This window comes from Silene latifolia, chromosome 7 (assembly GCF_048544455.1).
Source record: "Silene latifolia isolate original U9 population chromosome 7, ASM4854445v1, whole genome shotgun sequence".
Taxonomy (NCBI): Eukaryota; Viridiplantae; Streptophyta; class Magnoliopsida; order Caryophyllales; family Caryophyllaceae; genus Silene; species Silene latifolia.
Window position 1 is genome coordinate 68,818,029 of NC_133532.1, and position 20,449 is coordinate 68,838,477.

The 20,449-nt window shown below is 40.8% G+C and overlaps 1 protein-coding gene across 1 annotated transcript; it reads right to left on the reverse strand.

Moving 5' to 3' along the window:
• Positions 1-1,597: 1,597 nt before the first annotated feature.
• On the reverse strand, positions 1,598-20,187 carry LOC141590204 (uncharacterized). Its single transcript, XM_074410810.1, has 2 exons — positions 19,758-20,187; positions 1,598-2,205 (listed from the first exon to the last, which is right to left on the reverse strand). Exons 1-2 carry the CDS (start codon positions 20,185-20,187, stop codon positions 1,598-1,600), a joined length of 1,038 nt encoding a protein of 345 aa, XP_074266911.1.
• Between the last annotated feature and the right edge of the window lie 262 nt (positions 20,188-20,449).

Here is a 20,449-nt window from a genome sequence, read left to right on the forward strand (position 1 = left end):
TACATCAGTAATGAGGGTAGATGGATCGAAACGGTCACTCCTTACGATCATGTTTACCAAGACTTCGTTTGGTATTTCCGGCTTCTTTTCCTCTCCAAAGGGGAGACCCATAGCTTTCCCATCTTCGATCGGAACAGACTCCTTCTTTATTGTAGCTACTGCCATAATGTCTTCGGGAATATAGAAACAATCACGGAATACTTCGATTCCGGGGACCAGCTTGTTGGCCTTTGAGTTGAACAGTGGTTCGGGGAAGTCTAAACTCGGCATTTCCTCCCCGGCTTTCACAAAGTGGCCGTTTAGAGTTAGCAAGTACGACCCCATCTTGATGTCTCGGTCTTCGATCGAGACTCTCTTTCTCAGGGAGTCTTCTTCAGTTGGCTCATACCCAAGCCCGTATCTTGTCCCCTTAGGCACTGGCGACTTCAATTGAAATGCGTTTTCCCTTCGGGGGTACATGGAGTACCCGAAGTACTTTCCGGTCTTGAAGATTGTTTTACAAACACGGCTTCCCGTATATAAGTCCATATTCGGTGCCTCGAAAGTGGACTCAATTGCGTTTACCACCTCGAAACCACAAGACTCCAAGGCGGTATTATCAGTTTGCACTTCGGAAGTAACATCTCCTCCCGTCACAATTATAGGAGTAGCATCGATGGTCACTACCTCTCCCTTGAGAGGGATTTTAATCTTGCGATGGAGGGTAGAAGACACGACTCACTGTGTGAATCCATGGTCTCCCGAGCAAAATGTTGAAAGATGAGGCAACATCTATCACTTGCAAATTGACCTTGCGCTCCACCTTTCCCACATTCACGCTTAAAGTGACGAGTCCGGACACTCGACGCACTGTGCCATCGAAAGCCCGAACCGTTTGCGTAGTGGGTGCGAAGTCGCTTTTCTCGAGTCCCAAAATGAAAGCGGTCCGTAGTGGGAGAACATTAACCGCAGACCGTCGTCGACAAGGGTCATTGGGAGTCGCTTATGACGGCATTCTACCGTGATGTACATAGCGAGACAATGTTGTGGCCCAAACGAGGGCGGTCTTCATCGAGAAAAAGTTACGGCATTAGTGAGCCGAGGTTGGTTTTGAGCAACAAATGAGACCACGTCATCCGGAGTAGTGTGCGGTGACACGGTCATATTCATTAAGGCTTGAAGCAGAGCTTGTCGGTGTTCAAACGAGCTCAACATTAATTCCCTGGGATGGAGACATCTCGCCTTAGTCTTTGTAGAATCGCTTGATGAGGGAGGCCTCCGAGGTCGACCCTTCACCAAGAGCCCGGACTGAGGTGGCCTCCTTGGTGGGTGTCTTACTTGGACTGTCTCCAAAGATAGAGACATGGTTTGCCATCTCGACACGATAGGGACGTCCCGATCGAGTCAAATGATTAGATTCGAGGACATCTTTCCTCAATTTAGAAATTTCTTCATGAGTTCGGGGAATAATCGCACCTTCGGTGAGATAGATATCATCTTCATCGTCAGCCCAGACCCCATTAATTTCATTCTCGCTTCGGAGAATGTATGGTGTGCAATCGATAGCAAAATCCCCAATTCGAACTTCTTTCTTAGCTTGAGGGATATACTCGGAAGCTTACATAGACCTTCCCACGAAAAACCCGGTGAGACTACAGATGGGTTGGATTAAGTGAGATACATCGGTATTGTCTTCGACGAATACTGCATTGGCATGGTCGCCAAAAGGATTGTTCAGGTTGTTAGGTCGGACGGTGGGGATGGGGAGCGACCCATTCTCGATCATGTCTTGGATTTCATGTTTAAGACGGTAACAATTTTCGGTATCATGACCTTTTCCTTGATGATAAGCACAGTAGGCGTTGGGCTTATACCATTTACCCTGTCGATCCGCAGGCGGGTCCGGAGTTGGACCAATTGGGTTCAGTTTCCCTTGGGCCGAGAGCCTTTTGAGGGCGTATGCATAGGTACACCCGATGTCAGTGAACGCTCTTGGCCCATGGCGTTGCGATCCCTTAAGAGCTCCTCCCAAAAGACTGATGGCTTGGATATGATTGGCAGAACTGGATGCCTTAGCTTTGGAAGAGGAGGCACCCTGATATCCTTTTAGCTTTTCAGCCTCGGCAGAACGAACGTCGTCCTCAATTTTTCTTCCGACTCGAATAAGGTCCTTGAATGAGCCGAAATGTTGATATTTGATAGCGTCACTGTTGGGGCTGGTGTCCTCTACAGTTAATGCAATAACATTTAAATCTCTAAAAGGATCAAAGGGTATACTTTTGTATTATTATCAGTTGGTCCACGTTTATCAATAACGGTTGGCTTGCTAGATAAGTTTGACGTTATTGTCATACAGATGGCGGTGATCAACTGGTCCCTAAAAGTCACACCTATAGGATACGTTTGAGAGATGTGACGGTATGAAAATACAGTCATATTGATGCCTAAGTTGACTAAGCAGTTAGTCGGAGTTATTGACTAATAATTAGTCAAACGCGATGTTGAGATAATTATTTAATACGGATTAAATAATAATGGCTAAAACGAATTAAACGGTTAATTCGTAATTTAAATATAAACAATTATATTTAATTGATGTATATTGAATTAATTATACAATATTGTCTTTGTCGGACATGTATTAATATTTCGACTAAGTCATGTTACTAGTTGATATTTTAATAACCGATAACCGATGACGATTTATAATTAAAAACCCGTCGTATACATTTAACGAATTTCGAGTCGGACCACGAGTTAAAATAAAGAGGAAGTGAAAGCCCACTTCCCCATGAGGCTCACGGTTTGGCCGAACCAAGGAGGAACAAAAAGGAGAGCCTCTCTCATTTTTGACCTAAGCATTTCATTTTTACACAAATTAGGTTTTGAGAACATTTTTCTCTCAATAACCTAGATCTCACATCTAGCAAAACTCACACAAAACTCTCTCAATATTGCAAGGCAATTAGAGAGTACATTCTAGCACAAGGGGCATAGTCTCAGACGGTCTTGGGTGCAACGATTAGGAGGAAATCTACGTTGATTTCTATCTTAGGCCGAATTCTCAAGGACCCGAGGTTAATTCTTGTGCTTTATCGTTTTCTATTGTTTTTCGTTTATGACATTGTATCACATGTAAAATTTGCGTTATAGTCCAAAAATTTAAGGGTTTTATACGGATATTACCCCACAAGTGGTATCAGAGCGAGGCCACGTAAATTTTTCTTTGTGATTTTCATCAAACGAAATTGAATCGATATTTTTTTTGCATAAAATTCCGTGCGGCAGATTTTTTTTATTGTCTCGGCTGTTTTGTTTTTTTTTTTATGCAAACCGTGAAATTTTTTTTTTGCATTGGTAATCGTGCCACACGGCTTTATGCTGATCAGACGATGTTTTGTTTTCGATTTGTTCTTTGCATATTGTTTTTGTAATCGATATTCATTGCAATATGTTAAAGTTTTATCAATTGTAGTTTCAATTCTATACGGATTAGGTTAATTTGCAATTGGTAATTTTTGTCAAATCGATTTTGCGAGGGTTTTTGATGTTTGGGAATTTTTCCCCCTTTTTCTTGCTCTCGGCAATTAGCTGAAAAAAAAAATAAAAAATTTTTGTGTATTGTTCACGGTCAGGCCGTGAAAGAAAAAAAAAAAAATTTCGTGTTTTATTTTTTTTTCGGCCATAACAAATGCACAATACGGCTTTTGTGCATTCGCTTGATAGTGAAACGGTTCACTCACGTACCATTTAGTTATTTTAAAGCAATTTAAAGTAACAGATTATCATGAATTAAAATTAAGTTGATAGAAGCGGTTTTGTCGCATAATTTTAATCGTTAAAAGGTGGTTTGGATAAATTTAACATAATTACGGAATTATGTCACGAATAAATTTGTTTTAGTTGATGCATTTTATTTATCGTTATTTTGAATGCCTTGAATGTTTTTTTTTAATTACGTATTTAATTTTACAAACGGTTGTAACTTAGTGTGGCCTTAGTAGAACGTGTTACCGTAATGATGGAACACGGTCTTGGTTGTATTTTGAGATCTTGAATCTCCGTTTTGGTTTTTCCTTGTAATTACAGTTTTTTTATTTAGAATGTAAATAGGTTTATATTTTGTAAATTTTAATTGTAATTTTGAGAAGACCAAAGATGGAGATCGGATGCTCTCTCATTTGCATGAACAAAGATGGAACATCAAGACAAGCTTCTCGGGTCCAACGGTGGATTCCAAAGTTGTATTATGTTCTTTTTACTAGGATAGGCCACACTAGGACTTTTATTTACGTTTTGCATTCTTTTATTTATTTTATCGTAACGATAGATTGCATCATATTCCGCCTAAAACCAAACCACCTATTAATTGCATGAAAACTGACTCATATAGAGGTCACGCGTTAGTTTTCTATGACATTCTTATGTCACGCGATCAATTTTAAGCCATCACCTAAGTTAATTCATTCACGTAATGCTAGTTATTCGTTCACTTAAAATGAATTAAAACTAAGTTGATGGGATCTTCCTCGTATAACCAAAAATTGAGAATAGTCTTTATAGGTCAAACTCCAATGAATCCCTTCTTCGTCGGTAGGCATAATATGACCCCTTCTACGTCGGGTAAGTTGGACCGATTGACCTATTTTATCTCAACACTATGGTCACTCGTACGATCCTGTGATTATGGTGGACTATAGATAGGATTTACGGAAATCTATCGACCAAGAGTTCTAACGATAGAACTAGCTAAACAGTTGGCTTATCAATTTACGGAAATTGAGTCTTGGGATCACTTGTATTATTCTTGAGGGAGATCAATTATGCAAGTGCAATGAGTCTACACGATTAAAATGAATTTTTAATAGACTTAAATCACCTCGATGAGTTGCTTATTTCGTTTTGTTTTTCCTTTCTTTTTCAATGTAGATCACGATCACTTAAGCGCTAATAACAAAATGGTGGCCGTCTGCGACGACCCAATGCCAAGTGCCACATTGGACCGTGAGTCCTGGCTTCGGATCTTCATGAATCGATGAATCGTCAACTCGATCAAGAATGATGGATCAAACTTCGCGGACCGGGAGGCGGCATTACGGAATCTTGCCGCGGTGACTGACGGAAGCTCAAATTCTGACAGAGCCCATCCCGTCAAACCCAGGTCCCACGGCTGGAGCTAACGAGATCGCCAAGTATAACGATTTCGTCATGGAAGCGGGTGCGATTAAAAACGTACTCATTTTTGCAATGGAATCCAATTTGCAGAAACGCTTCATAGCCCAAGGTGCAAACAAGATTTTCACCACGCTCACTAAGGAATTCTCGAAAGCACCGAGAATCGTGACCTATGAGCATACCACTCGCTTCTTTGATGCGAGACTCCAGAAGGGCCAACCGGTTAGCCCACACATTCTCAGCATGATTGAGAATGTCGAGAGACTGGAGGCGCTTGATTGTAAAATCAGCGAGAACATCGTGATTGACCGCATGCTTCATTCACTCCATGATGGTTTTGCGCTCTTTAGAGCGAATTACTATATGAATGATTTGAAGAAAAATCCTCATGAACTACACTACCTTCTCGTACAGACCGAGAAGGACATGAAGTTCAGTGGGAGCTTGAAACAGGATGTTCTCGTTGTGTCAAACAAGGGCAAGGGTAAGGGCAAAGCTCAGGCAGACCTAGCGGTAGGTAAACCGAAGTTTAAGAAGTCGGGATCAGGTAAGAGTGGGCCTGGTGAGGCAAGTGTTGGAGCTGTGTCCTCCAGTTAGTGCGGATAACGTCATTGCACATACACTTGTACGAACAAGTGGGAGCTTGTTGGGGCTGGTGTCCTTTACAGTTAGTGCAAGGACTTATAAATCTCTAAAAGGATCAAAGGGTATACTTTTGTATCATAATCAGTTGGTCCACGTTTATCAATAACGGTTGGCTTGCTAGATAAGTTTGACGTTATTGTCATACAGATGGCGGTGATCAACTGGTCCCTAAAAGTCACACCTATAGGATACGTTTGAGAGATGTGACGGTATGAAAATACAGTCATGTAGATGCCAAATTTGACTAACCAGTTAGTCCGAGTTATTTGACTAATAATTAGTTAAAATGTGATGTTGAGATATTTTATTTAATACGGATTAAATAAAAATGGCAAAGACGAATTAAGCGGTTAATTCGTAAAATTAAATATAAGCGATTTATATTTGATTAATGTATATTGGATAAATTAATTATACGATATTGTCTTTGTCGGACACGTATTAATAATTCAACTAATCCGTGTTATTAGTTGATGCCTTAATATCCGATAACCGATGACAGTTTATAATGAAACCGTGTCATATACATTTAGCGCATTTCGGGTCGTACCATGAGTTAAAAATTAGAGAAAGTGGAAAGCCCACTCTCCCCATCTAAAGCTCACGGCCGAACCAAGTGATAAGAGGAGCTTCCTCTCCTTTTTGCCCTATTCATTCATTTGAGAAAATTTTAGGGTTTTGAGAAAATTGCCTCTCAAAATTCGGATCTCTCATCCAACGAAAACTCACAAAACAATCCTTTCAATATTGCAAGGCAATTAGAGGATTCATTCTAGCACAAGGGCATTTCTCGGACAATCTTGGGTGCATCATTTAGGAGGAGATCTACTTTGATCTCTCATTGCCATTTTGCACTAGGACCGAAGGTTATTCCTTAATCTTTATCGTTTCATTGTTGTTTTCGTTTATGACATTTAATCACGTATAAAATTTGCGTTATAATCCTTCAAATTATGGGTTTTATACGGATATTACCCTACAAGTGGTATCAGAGCGAGGCCACGTAAATTTTTCTATGTGATTTTCATCAAACGAATTTTGAATCGATGAATGTTTGTTCAAAAAATTGTCTCGGCAGCCATTTTTTTTTCTCGGCAATTTTTTAATTGCTGCGTTTTTTTTTTGTTTTCTTGTGCCTTGGGATCCGTGTCTTGGTTACACGGTGTTGGTTGTCGTTTGTTTGTTTTGTTTTCATTTTGATCTTTGCATATTGTTTTGTAATCGATATTCATTGCAATATGTTAGAGATCTATCAAAATGATTGCATAAAATTTCGTGTGACACAAATTTTTGTCTCGAAATTTTTTTTTTTGGAAGAACCGTGCGGCCTCTTGGCCTGTTTTTCTGATTTTTGCATCGATTTGCGTGCCACACATTTTTGTTAGATCATTCGATCTCTTGTTTTCTATCGTTCTTCACATGTTGTAATTTTAACCGATAACTAATGCAATATGTTGAAGATGTAACAATTGTGGTTTGATTTCTATACGGATTAGATTAAAATTGCAATTGTGTTTTATCAAACCGTTTTGTTTTGATCTCTTGTTGCTCACGATTTTGAGCCGTTTAATTTTTTTTTTTGGTTTTTTGATGCTCTCGGCAATTTCAGCATTTAAAAAATAAATAAAAAAAAATAAAAAAAAATTCTGGTACTTGTTCACGCTTCAAATAGGATGAAAAAAAAAAAAAAAAAAAAAAAAAATTTTTGTTTTTTTTTCGGCCTTTTATTGCATAAAACGGTTTTATGCTCTCGCTTGATAGTGAAACGGTTCACCCACGTAAAATTAAGTTACTTTAAAACGATTTATAGTAACGGATTATCTCGGATTAAAATTAACTTGACTAAAGCGGTTTTGTCATATAATTTTAATTGTCTTTGGTGGTTTGGACAAATTTAACATAATTACGGAATTATGTCACGAATAAATTTAAATTTTAGTTGATGCATTTTATTTATCGTTTTTGATTTTTGAATGCTTTTAATTACGTATTTATTTATTTTTGCAAACGGTTGTAACTTAGTGTGGCCTTAGTAGAACGTGTTACCGTAATGATGGAACACGGTCTTGGTTGTATTTTGAGATCTCGTATCTCCTTTTATTTCTTTTAATTACAGTTTTTATTTAGAATGTAAATAGGTTTATATTTTGTAAATTTTAATTGTAATTTTGAGAAGACTAAAGAAGGAGACCGGATGCTCACTCCCGCTACTTGGATCAAGATGGAACATCAAGACAAGCTTCTCGGGTCCAACGGTGGATTCCAAAGTTGTTTTATGTTCTTTTTACTAGGATAGGCCACACTAGGAATTTTTATTTACGTATTGCATTCTTTTATTTATTTTTCGTAACGATAATATGCATCATTTTCCGCCTAAAAACCAAACCACCTAATTATTGCATGAAAACTGACACATATAGAGGTCACGAGTTAGTTTTCTTTGACATTCTTATGTCACATGATTTTAAGCCATCACCTAAATTAATTCATTCACGCAGACGCTAGTTATTCGTTCACTTAATATGAATTATAATTAAGTTGATGGGATCTTCCTCGTATAAACAAAAATTGAGAATAGTCTTTATAGGTCAAACTCCAATGAGTCCCTTCTTCGTCGGTAGGCATAATATGACCCCTTCTACGTCGGGTATGTTGGAACCGATTGACCTATTTTATCTCAACACTATGGTCACTCGTACGATCCTGTGACTATGGTGGACTATAGATAGGATTTACGGAAATCTATCGACCAAGAGTTCTTACGGAAGAATTAGCTAAACAGTTGGCTTATCAATTTACGAAAATTGAGTCTTGGGATCACTTGTATCATTCTTGAGGGAGATCAATTATGCAAGTGCGCAAGTCTACACGTTAAAATGAATTTTTAAATAGACTTAAATCACCTCGATGAGTTGCTTATTTCGTTTTTGTTTTTCTTTCTTTTCCGTGTAGATCACGAACTTTTAAATCGCTAAAAACAAATGGCTGGTTCTACAGACAACCCAATGCCAAGTGCCACATTGGACCGTGAGTCCGGCGGATCTTCATGAATCAGATGAATCAGTCTACTCGATCGAAGAATGATGGATCAAACTTCGCGGACCGGGAGGCGGCATTACGGAATGCGCCGCTGGCGACGGGAAGCTCAAATATCTATTAGAGCCCATCCCGGCAAACCCAGGTCCCACGGCTAGAGTGCTCTTGAAATCACCAAGTTTAACGATTTCGTATGGAAGCGGGTGCGATTAAAAACGTACTCATTTTTGCAATGGAACCCAATTTGCGGAAACGCTTCATAGCCCATGGTGCGAACAAGATTTTCACCACGCTCACCAAGGAATTCTCGAAAGCACCGAGAATCGTGACCTATGAGCATACCACTCGCTTCTTTGATGCGAGACTCCGAGAAAGGGCCAACCGGTTAGCCCACACATTCTCAAAGCATGATTGAGAATGTCGAGAAGCTGGAGACCTTTGATTGTAAGATCGGCGAGAACATTGTGATCGACCGCATGCTTTACTCACTCCACGATGGTTTTTCGCAATTTAGAGCGAATTACTATATGAATGATTTGAAGAAAAGTCCCCATGAATTGCACTCCCTTCTCGTACGGCACCGAGAAGGACATGAAGTTCGGTGGGAGCTTGAAACAGGATGTTCTCGTTGTGTCAAACAAGGGCAAGGGTAAGGGCAAAGCTCGTGCAAACCTAGCAGAGGTAAACCGAAGTTCAAGAAGTCGGGTTCAGGTAAGAGTGGGCCTGGTGAGTCGAGCACCTCATCAGGCGCGACAAAGAGCAAGAATGAAAACATGGAATGCCATCATTGCCATAAGACTGGGCATTGGAGGCGTACATTTCCTGTTTATCATGAGGACTTAAAGGCAGGTCGTGTTAAACCTGTTGGTATGTCTTCTTCTTCTTCTACTTTTATTCATATGATTGAGATTAACCACGCAAGTTACGGAACTTGGGTACTTGATACTGGTTGTGGTTCTCATCTGTGTAATCATGTGCAGGGGCTCCGAAATATCGAACCCCTCGTAAAGGGTGAGGTGGACCTGCGTGTTGGGAATGGAGCACGAGTGGCTGCCGTCTCAAGGGGAACATATGTGATCCAGCTTCCTAGCGGATTTGAGTTATTTTTATATAACTGCTATTATGTACCCAGTCTTTCGAAAAACATTATTTCAGTTTCTGCACTTGACAAACTTGGATTTTCATTTGTAATAGAGAATAATACTTGCATTTTCTCATTACACGATATGATTTATGGCAAGGCAGTCTCCATGAACGGAATTTATGTTTTGGATCAGACGACCGAAATATTACACGTAATGAATAAAAGGTTAAAGGTTGGTGACAAAGATCAAACGTATCTATGGCACTGCCGTATGGGACACATTAATGAGAAACGCGTTAAACAACTCATCAAGAATGGAGCTATCTCGGCCTTTGATTTTCAATCATTTGGCACGTGTGAATCATGTCTCATCGGTGAGATGACTCGGATTTCCTTCAAAGGTGTTGGAATGCGCGCTGCTGACCTATTAGGACTCATACACACGGATGTATGTGGTCCTATGTCAATCACCGCACGAGAAGGCTATAGGTATTTCATCACTTTCACGGATGATTTAAGTAGATATGGCTATGTCTACTTAATGAAACATAAAAGTGAATCCTTTGAGAAATTCAAAGAATACCAGAATAGGGTACAGAACCAATTGGGTAGAAAGATTAAAACACTACGTTCAGATCGTGGTGGCGAGTATCTTTCTCACGAGTTTGATCAACACCTAAAGGACTGTGGGATTGCCCTACAGTTAACTCCACCTGGAACACCTCAATTGAATGGTGTGTCCGAACGGAGAAATCGAACACTACTTGATATGGTTCGATCCATGATGAGTCACACCGTGTTGCCTGACTCATTGTGGGGTTATGCTCTTTGTCGGCCGCTCTAATACTTAATCAAGTCCGTCTAAAGTCTGTTGACAAGACTCCATATGAACTATGGAAGGGAACGGTCCCTAACTTGTCCTTTATACGGGTTTGGGGATGCGAGGCTTATGTCAAGTGGAGACACGAGGATAAGCTCAGAACGCGATCGGTCAAGACGTACTTTATAGGTTATCCTAAAGGAACGCTTGGTCATTACTTTTATTCGCCAACCGAACAACGTGTTTTTGTTGCGGCTAGTGCGACATTCTTAGAGAAGGAATTTCTCGAGAATGCAAAGAGTGATAGAACCTTCGAACTGTCGGAGATTCCAGAACCAAGTACCGAGCAACTATTGGAGGAACCTATTCCTTCAATCCCGGCTGCGGTTAACATTCCTGAGGAACCTAGGAGGTCGGGAAGAGTCTCTATTCCTCCGGACAGATACATTGGTATGGTCGAGGAACATGACATAGATGACGTTCTACTCTTAACGAGTAGTGAACCCGCAACCTATAAAGGTGCCATGACTAGTTCTGACTCAAAGCAATGGCTTAAGGCCATGCAATCCGAGATGGACTCTATGTATGAGAACAACGTGTGGGATCTTGTTGACTTACCTGCTAAGGTTCGTCCCCTTCAATGCAAATGGCTTTAGAAGATAAAGCATTCGTTGGAAGGTCAACAAGATATCTACAAAGCACGACTAGTTGCTAAAGGTTTCACCCAAGTGCCAGGCTTGCACTACGATGAAATTTTTGCACCCGTAGTCATCTTTGCGTTCCATTCGGATTATCTTAGCGATCGCCGCTTTTCATGACTACGAAATTTGGCAAATGGATGTGAAAACCGCCTTCTTAAACGGCTTTTTGGAGGAAGAGATGTACATGGTACAACCCGAAGGTTTCATCGATCCACAACATCCTAAGAAAGTGTGCAAGCTTAAGCGTTCCATTTATGGACTTAAGCAAGCATCTCGGAGTTGGAATCATCGCTTCGACCAAGTGATTAAAGAAAATGGATTTACTCGATCGGTCGAGGAACCATGTCTTTATATCAAGTCGAGTGGGAGCAAGATTGTCTTCCTAATATTGTATGTCGATGACATACTCCTGATTGGGAATGACATACCTCTCTTAACTTCGGTGAAAGTATGGTTGAAAAACCATTTCCAGATGAAAGATCTGGGAGAGGCACAAAGAATTCTAGGCATCCGTATCTATCGAGATAGATCACGACGGATGTTATCTCTCAGTCAGGAGTCTTACATAGACAAAATCCTAGAGAGATTCAGCATGACTAACTCCAAGAAGGGGTTTCTTCCTATGGCTCCAGGGGTGCATTTGAGCAAGTCTCAGTCACCAGAGACACCGGAAGAGAAAGAGCGCATGACACGGATTCCTTATGCCTCGTCTATAGGATCAATCATGTATGCCATGATATGCACACGTCCGGACGTGGCATATGCATTGAGTATGACAAGTCGATTCCAACAAAGATCCGGGTGAATCACATTGGATGGCTGTCAAGAACATTCTTAAGTACCTACGGAGGACTAAAGATTGGGCATTGACTTATGGAGGCGATCAAAAGCTATGCGCAACCGGTTACGCAGATGCTAGTTTCCAAACGGATCGTGATGACTCGAAATCTCAGTCTGGATTCGTTTTTACTCTTAATGGCGCTGCAGTCAGCTGGAAGAGTTCCAAACAAACTGTTAGAGCAGATTCTACGACTGAGTCCGAGTACTATGCCGCGTCTGAAGCTACAAAGGAAGCGATATGGATGCGTCAATTCTTACATGGACTATCTGTAGTGCCTAGTTCGAATGACCCGATCACCATCTATTGCGACAATAGAGGTGCCATCTTCCAAGCTAAGGAGCCAAAGTCTAGCAACAAGTCTAGACATGTACAACGGAAAGCTCATCTAATCCGGGATTACGTGGAGCAAAAGGAAGTAGTGATAGAAAAGATTGCTACAGATGACAACATAGCAGATCCTCTCACTAAACCATTACGACAAGATAAGCATGAAGGGCATGTTAATTCCATGGGAATTAAACGTGTTCCTAAGTTGTAGTACTCTCTTATGGATTAGATTCATTCTCCTTTGTACTCTATACGACATCATCGTTTTGATATTTTATATATTTTGTTTTTCATGTCGATTTGTACGACAAATTTTGAACACCACAAAGTGAACTGAACAAACATTATATTTTATGGTCCTTAATTACCCACGTGAGCTGATAACTCAAGGTAATTATTTTGTGACGTTGGTTGATGGTGGGTTCAACGAGCCATAAGTCAACGGGTTGGTGACCAATCACGGAGGCGATTTATACGGATATCTCGTAGGACACAATTGTGACATCAACGTGGAGTCCTAAATGTTTTACAACATTCGGTGCCCGGTCGTGGATAGGACCTCCATGGTGATCCTAAGAGTCGATTCTTTTGACTATCGACTGTCTCTTGAGACTACGACAGATTTTGGGTGACTTTGGTTTCTTTCTCACGGTCATCCGTAACAGGAGGCCAAGTAGATTGTTTCTGGGTCATTTCATGCTGTGCTTAGATCGGAAGGAGTTCGAGTTGAAGGAAATATTCAGCCTTTATCAGGTACTCGATATTTCTCAGGGCCACTCGAGGAGCTGTAACTGAAATGCATGGCCATGCTCGAATACGTATTCGTTTTATCAGTTAAGTTACTCTCTAGTCGGGGAAACCACTCTAGTTACAGATCGATTGTAAAATACGACCTTTGCGGATCCGGATCTGCAAATTGTTTTACATTGAGTGGGAGAAATTTTAAATGAATATGAGAATCGGTTATCGCACATACACTTGTACGGACAAGTGGGAGTTTGTTGGAGCTTGTGTCCTCCAGTTAGTGCGGATAACGTCATTGCACATACACTTGTACGGACAAGTGGGAGCTTGTTGGGGCTGGTGTCCTTTACAGTTAGTGCAAGGACTTATAAATCTCTAAAAGGATCAAAGGGTATACTTTTGTATCATAATCAGTTGGTCCACGTTTATAAATAACGGTTGGCTTGCTAGATAAGTTTGACGTTATTGTCATACAGATGGCGGTGATCAACTGGTCCCTAAAAGTCACACCTATAGGATACGTTTGAGAGATGTGACGGTATGAAAATACAGTCATGTAGATGCCAAATTTGACTAACCAGTTAGTCCGAGTTATTTGACTAATAATTAGTTAAAATGTGATGTTGAGATATTTTATTTAATACGGATTAAATAAAAATGGCTAAGACGAATTAAGCGGTTAATTCGTAAAATTAAATATAAGCGATTTATATTTGATTAATGTATATTGGATAAATTAATTATACGATATTGTCTTTGTCGGACACGTATTAATAATTCAACTAATCCGTGTTATTAGTTGATGCCTTAATATCCGATAACCGATGACAGTTTATAATGAAACCGTGTCATATACATTTAGCGCATTTCGGGTCGTACCATGAGTTAAAAATTAGAGAAAGTGGAAAGCCCACTCTCCCCATCTAAAGCTCACGGCCGAACCAAGTGATAAGAGGAGCTTCCTCTCCTTTTTGCCCTATTCATTCATTTGAGAAAATTTTAGGGTTTTGAGAAAATTGCCTCTCAAAATTCGGATCTCTCATCCAACGAAAACTCACAAAACAATCCTTTCAATATTGCAAGACAATTAGAGGATTCATTCTAGCACAAGGGCATTTCTCGGACAATCTTGGGTGCATCATTTAGGAGGAGATCTACTTTGATCTCTCATTGCCATTTTGCACTAGGACCGAAGGTTATTCCTTAATCTTTATCGTTTCATTGTTGTTTTCGTTTATGACATTTAATCACGTATCAAATTTGCGTTATAATCCTTCAAATTATGGGTTTTATACGGATATTATCCTACAGCAAGCAACTCATCAGGCGCGACAAAGAGCAAGACCGAAAACATGGAATGCCATCACTGCCACAAGACTGGGCATTGGAGGCGTACATGTCCTGTTTACTATGAGGAAATAAAAGCAGGTCGCGTTAAACCTGTTGGTATGTCTTCTTCCTCTTCTACTTTTATTCATATGATTGAGATTAACCACGCAAGTTACGGAACTTGGGTAATAGATACTGGTTGTGGTTCTCATCTGTGTAATCATGTGCAGGGGCTCCGAAACATCGAACCCCTCGTAAAGGGTGAGGTGGACCTGCGTGTCGGGAATGGAGCACGAGTGGCTGCCGTCTCGAGGGGAACATACATGATCCAGCTTCCTAGCGGATTTGAGTTATTTTTATATAACTGCTATTATGTACCCAGTCTTTCTAAAAACATTATTTCAGTTTCTGCACTTGACAAACTTGGTTTTTCATTTGTAATAGAGAATAATAGTTGCATTTTCTCATTACACGATATGATTTATGGCAAGGCAGTCTCCATGAACGGAATTTATGTTTTAGATCAGACCACCGAAATATTGCACGTAATGAATAAAAAGTTAAAGGTTGGTGACAAAGATCAAACGTATCTATGGCACTGCCGTATGGGACACATTAATGAGAAACGCGTAAAACAGCTCATAAAGAATGGAGCTATCTCGGCCTTTGATTTTCAATCATTTGGCACGTGTGAATCATGTCTCATTGGCAAGATGACTCGGATTTCATTCAAAGGTGTTGGAATGCGCGCTGCTGACCTATTAGGACTCATACATACGGATGTGTGTGGACCTATGTCAATCACCGCACGAGAAGGCTATAGGTATTTCATCACTTTCACGGACGATTTAAGTAGATATGGCTATGTCTACTTAATGAAGCACAAAAGTGAATCCTTTGAGAAATTCAAAGAATACCGAGAATCGGTACTGAGAACCTCTGGGTAGAAAGATTAAAACACTGCGATCAGACCGTGGTGGCGAGTATCTTTCTCACGAGTTTGATCAACACCTTAAGGACTGTGGGATTGCCTTGCAGTTAACTCCACCTGGAACACCTCAGATGAATGGTGTGTCCGAACGGAGAAATCGAACACTACTTGATATGGTTCGATCCATGATGAGTCACACCGTGTTGCCCGACTCATTGTGGGGTTATGCTCTTGTCACTGCTCTAATACTTAACCGAAGTCCGTCTAAAGCTGTTGACAAGACTCCATATGAACTATGGAAGGGAACGGTCCCTAACTTGTCCTTTATACGGGTTTGGGGCTGCGAGGCTTATGTCAAGTGGAGACACGAGGATAAGCTCGGCCCGCGATTGGTCAAGACATACTTTATAGGTTATCCTAAAGGAACGCTTGGTCATTACTTTTATTCGCCAACCGAACAACGTGTATTTGTTGCGGCTAGTGCGACATTCTTAGAGAAGGAATTTCTCGAGAATGCAAAGAGTGATAGAACCTTCGAATCGTCGGAGATTCCAGAACCAAATACCAAGCAACCATTGGAGGAACCAGTTCCTTCAATCCCGGCTGCGGTTAACATTCCTGAGGAACCTAGGAGGTCGGGAAGAGTCTCTATTCCTCCGGACAGATACATTGGTATGGTCGAGGAACATGACATAGATGACATTCTACTCTTAACGAGTAGTGAACCCGCAACCTATAAAGGTGCCATGACTAGTTCCGACTCAAAGCTATGGCTTGAGGCCATGCAATCCGAGATGGACTCCATGTATGAGAACAACGTATGGGATCTTGTTGACTTACCTGCTAAGGTTCGTCCCCTTCAATGCAAACGGCTTTACAAGATAAAGCATTCTGTGGAAGTCAACAAGATATCTATGAAGCACGACTAGTTGCTAAAGGTTTCACCCAAGTGCCAGGTTTGCACTACGATGAAATTTTTGCACCCGTAGTCATGCTGCGTACCATTCGGATTATCTTAGCGATTGCCGCTTTTCATGACTATGAAATTTGGAAGATGGATGTGAAAACTGCCTTCTTAAACGGTTTTTTGGAGGAAGAGTTGTACATGGTACAACCCGAAGGTTTCATCGATCCAGAACATCCTAAGAAGGTGTGCAAGCTTAAGCGTTCCATCTATGGACTTAAGCAAGCATCTAGGGGTTGGAATCATCGTTTCGACCAAGTGATAAAAGAAAATGGATTTACTCGATCGGTCGAGGAACCATGTCTATATATCAAGTCGAGTGGGAGCAAGATTGTCTTCCTAATATTGTATGTTGATGACATACTCCTGATTGGGAATGACATACCTCTCTTAACTTCGGTAAAAGTATGGTTGAAGAACCATTTCCAGATGAAAGATCTGGGTGAGGCACAAAGAATTTTGGGCATCCGTATCTATCGAGATAGATCACGTCGGATATTGTCTCTCAGTCAGGAGTCTTACATAGACAAGATCCTAGAGAGATTCAGCATGACTAACTCCAAAAGGGGTTTCTTCCTATGGCTCCCGTGGGTGCGTTTGAGCAAGTCTCGGGCACCGAGACACCGGAAGAGAAAGAGCGCATGACATGGATTCCTTATGCCTCGGCTATAGGATCAATCATGTATGCCATGATATGCGCACGTCCGGACGTGGCATATGCATTGAGTATGACAAGTCGATTCCAACAAAGCATCCGGTGAATCACATTGGATGGCTGTCAAGAACATTCTTAAGTACCTACGGAGGACTAAAGATTGGGCATTGACTTATGGAGGCGAACAAAAGCTATGCGCAACCGGTTACGCAGATGCTAGCTTCCAAACGGATCGAGATGACTCGAAATCTCAGTCTGGATTCGTTTTTACTCTTAATGGCGCTGCAGATCACTGGAAGAGTTCCAAACAAAGTGTTACAAAGAGATTCTACGATCGAGTCCGAGTACTATGCCGCGTCTTAAGCTGCAAAGGAAGCGATATGGATGCGTCAATTCTTACAAGGACTATCCGTAGTGCCTAGTTCGAATGACCCGATCACCATCTATTGCGACAATAGAGGTGCCATCTTCCAAGCTAAGGAGCCTAAGTCTAGCAACAAGTCTAGACATGTACAACGGAAAGCTCATTTAATCCGAGATTACGTGGAGCAAAAGGAGGTAGTGATAGAAAAGATTGCTACAGATGATAACATAGCAGATCCTCTCACTAAACCATTACGACAAGATAAGCATGAAGGACATGTTAATTCCATGGGAATTAAACGTGTTCCTGAGTTGTAGTACTCTTTTATGGATTAGATTCATTCTCTTTTGTACTCTATACGACATCATCGTTTTGATATTTATATATTTTGTTTTTCATGTGGATTTGTACGACAATTTTTGAACACCACAAAGTGAACTGAACAAACATTATATTTTTGGTCCTTAATTGCCCACGTGAGCTGATAACTCTGGCAATTATTTTGTGACATTGGTTGATGGTGGGTTCAATGAGCCATAAGTCAAAAGGTTGACTGACCAATCACAGAGGCGATTTATACGGATATCTCGTAGGACACAATTGTGACATCGACGTGGAGTCCTAAATGTTTTATAACATTCGGTGCCAGGTCGTGGATAGGACCTCCATGGTGATCCTAAGAGTCGATTCTTTTGACTATCGACTGTCTCTTGAGACTAAGGCAGATTTTGGGTGACTTTGGTTTCTTTCTCACGGTCATCCGTAACAGGGGGCCAAGTAGATTTTTTCTGGGTCATTTCATGCTGTGCTTAGATCGGAAGGAGTCAAGTTGAAGGAAATATTCAGCCTTTATCAGGTACTCGATATTTCTCAGGGCCACTCGAGGAGCTGTAACTGAAATGCATGGCCATGCTCGAATACGAATTCGTTTTATCAGTTAAGTTACTCTCTAGTCGGGGAAACCACTCTTGATACAGATCGATTGTAAAATACGACCTTTGCGGATCCGGATCTGCAAATTGTTTTACATTGAGTGGGAGAAATTTTAAACGAATATGAGAATCGGTTATCGCACATACACTTGTACGGACAAGTGGGAGTTTGTTGGAGCCGTGTCCTCCAGTTAGTACGGATAACGTTATTGCACATACACTTGTACGGACAAGTGGGAGCTTGTTGGGGCTGGTGTCCTCTACAGTTAATGCAATAACATTTAAATCTCTAAAAGGATCAAAGGGTATACTTTTGTATTATTATCAGTTGGTCCACGTTTATCAATAACGGTTGGCTTGCTAGATAAGTTTGACGTTATTGTCATGCAGATGGCGGTGATCAAAGGTCCCTAAAAGTCACACCTATAGGATACGTTTGAGAGATGTGACGGTATGAAAATACAGTCATATTGATGCCTAAGTTGACTAAGCAGTTAGTCGGAGTTATTGACTAATAATTAGTCAAACGCGATGTTGAGATAATTATTTAATACAGATTAAATAATAATGGCTAAAACGAATTAAACGGTTAATTCGTAATTTAAATATAAACAATTATATTTAATTGATGTATATTGAATTAATTATACAATATTGTCTTTGTCGGACATGTATTAATATTTCGACTAAGTCATGTTACTAGTTGATATTTTAATAACCGATAACCGATGACGATTTATAATTAAAAACCCGTCGTATACATTTAGCGAATTTCGAGTCGGACCACGAGTTAAAATAAAGAGGAAGTGAAAGCCCACTTCCCCATGAGGCTCACGGTTTGGCCGAACCAAGGAGGAACAAAAAGGAGAACCTCTCTCATTTTTGACCTAAGCATTTCATTTTTACACAAATTAGGTTTTGAGATCATTTTTCTCTCAATAACCTAGATCTCACATCTAGCAAAACTCACACAAAACTCTCTCAATATTGCAAGGCAATTAGAGAGTACATTCTAGCACAAGGGGCATAGTCTCAGACGGTCTTGGGTGCAACGATTAGGAGGAAATCTACGTTGATTTCTATCTTAGGCCGAATTCTCAAGGACCTGATGTTAATTCTTGTGCTTTATCGTTTTCTATTGTTTTTCGTTTATGACATTGTATCACATGTAAAATTTGCGTTATAGTCCTAAAATTTAAGGGTTTTATACGGATATTACCCCACAGTCACGGTAGACAGGTCGAAGATTTTTGATGAACTTATCTACCATTTCAGTCTCCTCTGGCCTTTTGGCCAACTTCACGCTTTCAGCGCGCCAGCGGTTGAGGAATTCAGTAAATCCCTCCTTATCCTTCTGTGTCTTCACCTCGAGTGTGCGCACAGTAGTCTGAATCTCAGCATTATCAGCAAAGTGTTTGTAGAACTCCACCGCTATATCTTCGAAAGTGGGGAAATTCTTAAGCTCAAGGCTGTAGAACCACGCCTTCGGGTGTTCTCCTAGGGATTGAGCAAAAATGTGAGGCAACATCTCAGCAGGGACCCCTTTCAGCGCAAGGTACTCCTTGTAGGAACGGATATGTTGCAATGGATCTTCCGTCCCTTTGAACTTTGGGATATCAGTTAGGACAAAATTGGTTGGTAGCTTGTCCTGGACCGGCATGTACCCTCTGGCATTCTCATAATGCACATTTTCCCCTCGTGATAGCTTCAACGGTTCCTCTATTAGTCGGAACCTCTTTTGGTCGATTTCCGGGGCGGTGGTATGGGAGCTTCCACCGCGATCTTGGCTTCCACAGCCGTCAAGCGTTCCATCATTGCGACCAAAGTGTCGTTAATCTGCTTCAGTGCCTCTGCGGTAGTCATACTTCTTGTTTGTAGCGGCCTTTCTACAATAAAATCCCGAGCGAGTATCAGTTATCGAA

Excerpts from the sequence above, each read along its gene's own strand:
- LOC141590204 (XM_074410810.1), bottom strand. The coding sequence starts at position 20,187 with ATGCCGGTCCAGGACAAGCTACCAACCAATTTTGTCCTAACTGATATC. Across the intron at positions 2,206-19,757 it reads AAATCTTCGACCTGTCTACC|AGGACACCAGCCCCAACAGT; the intron begins GTGACTGTGGGG and ends CATTAACTGTAG.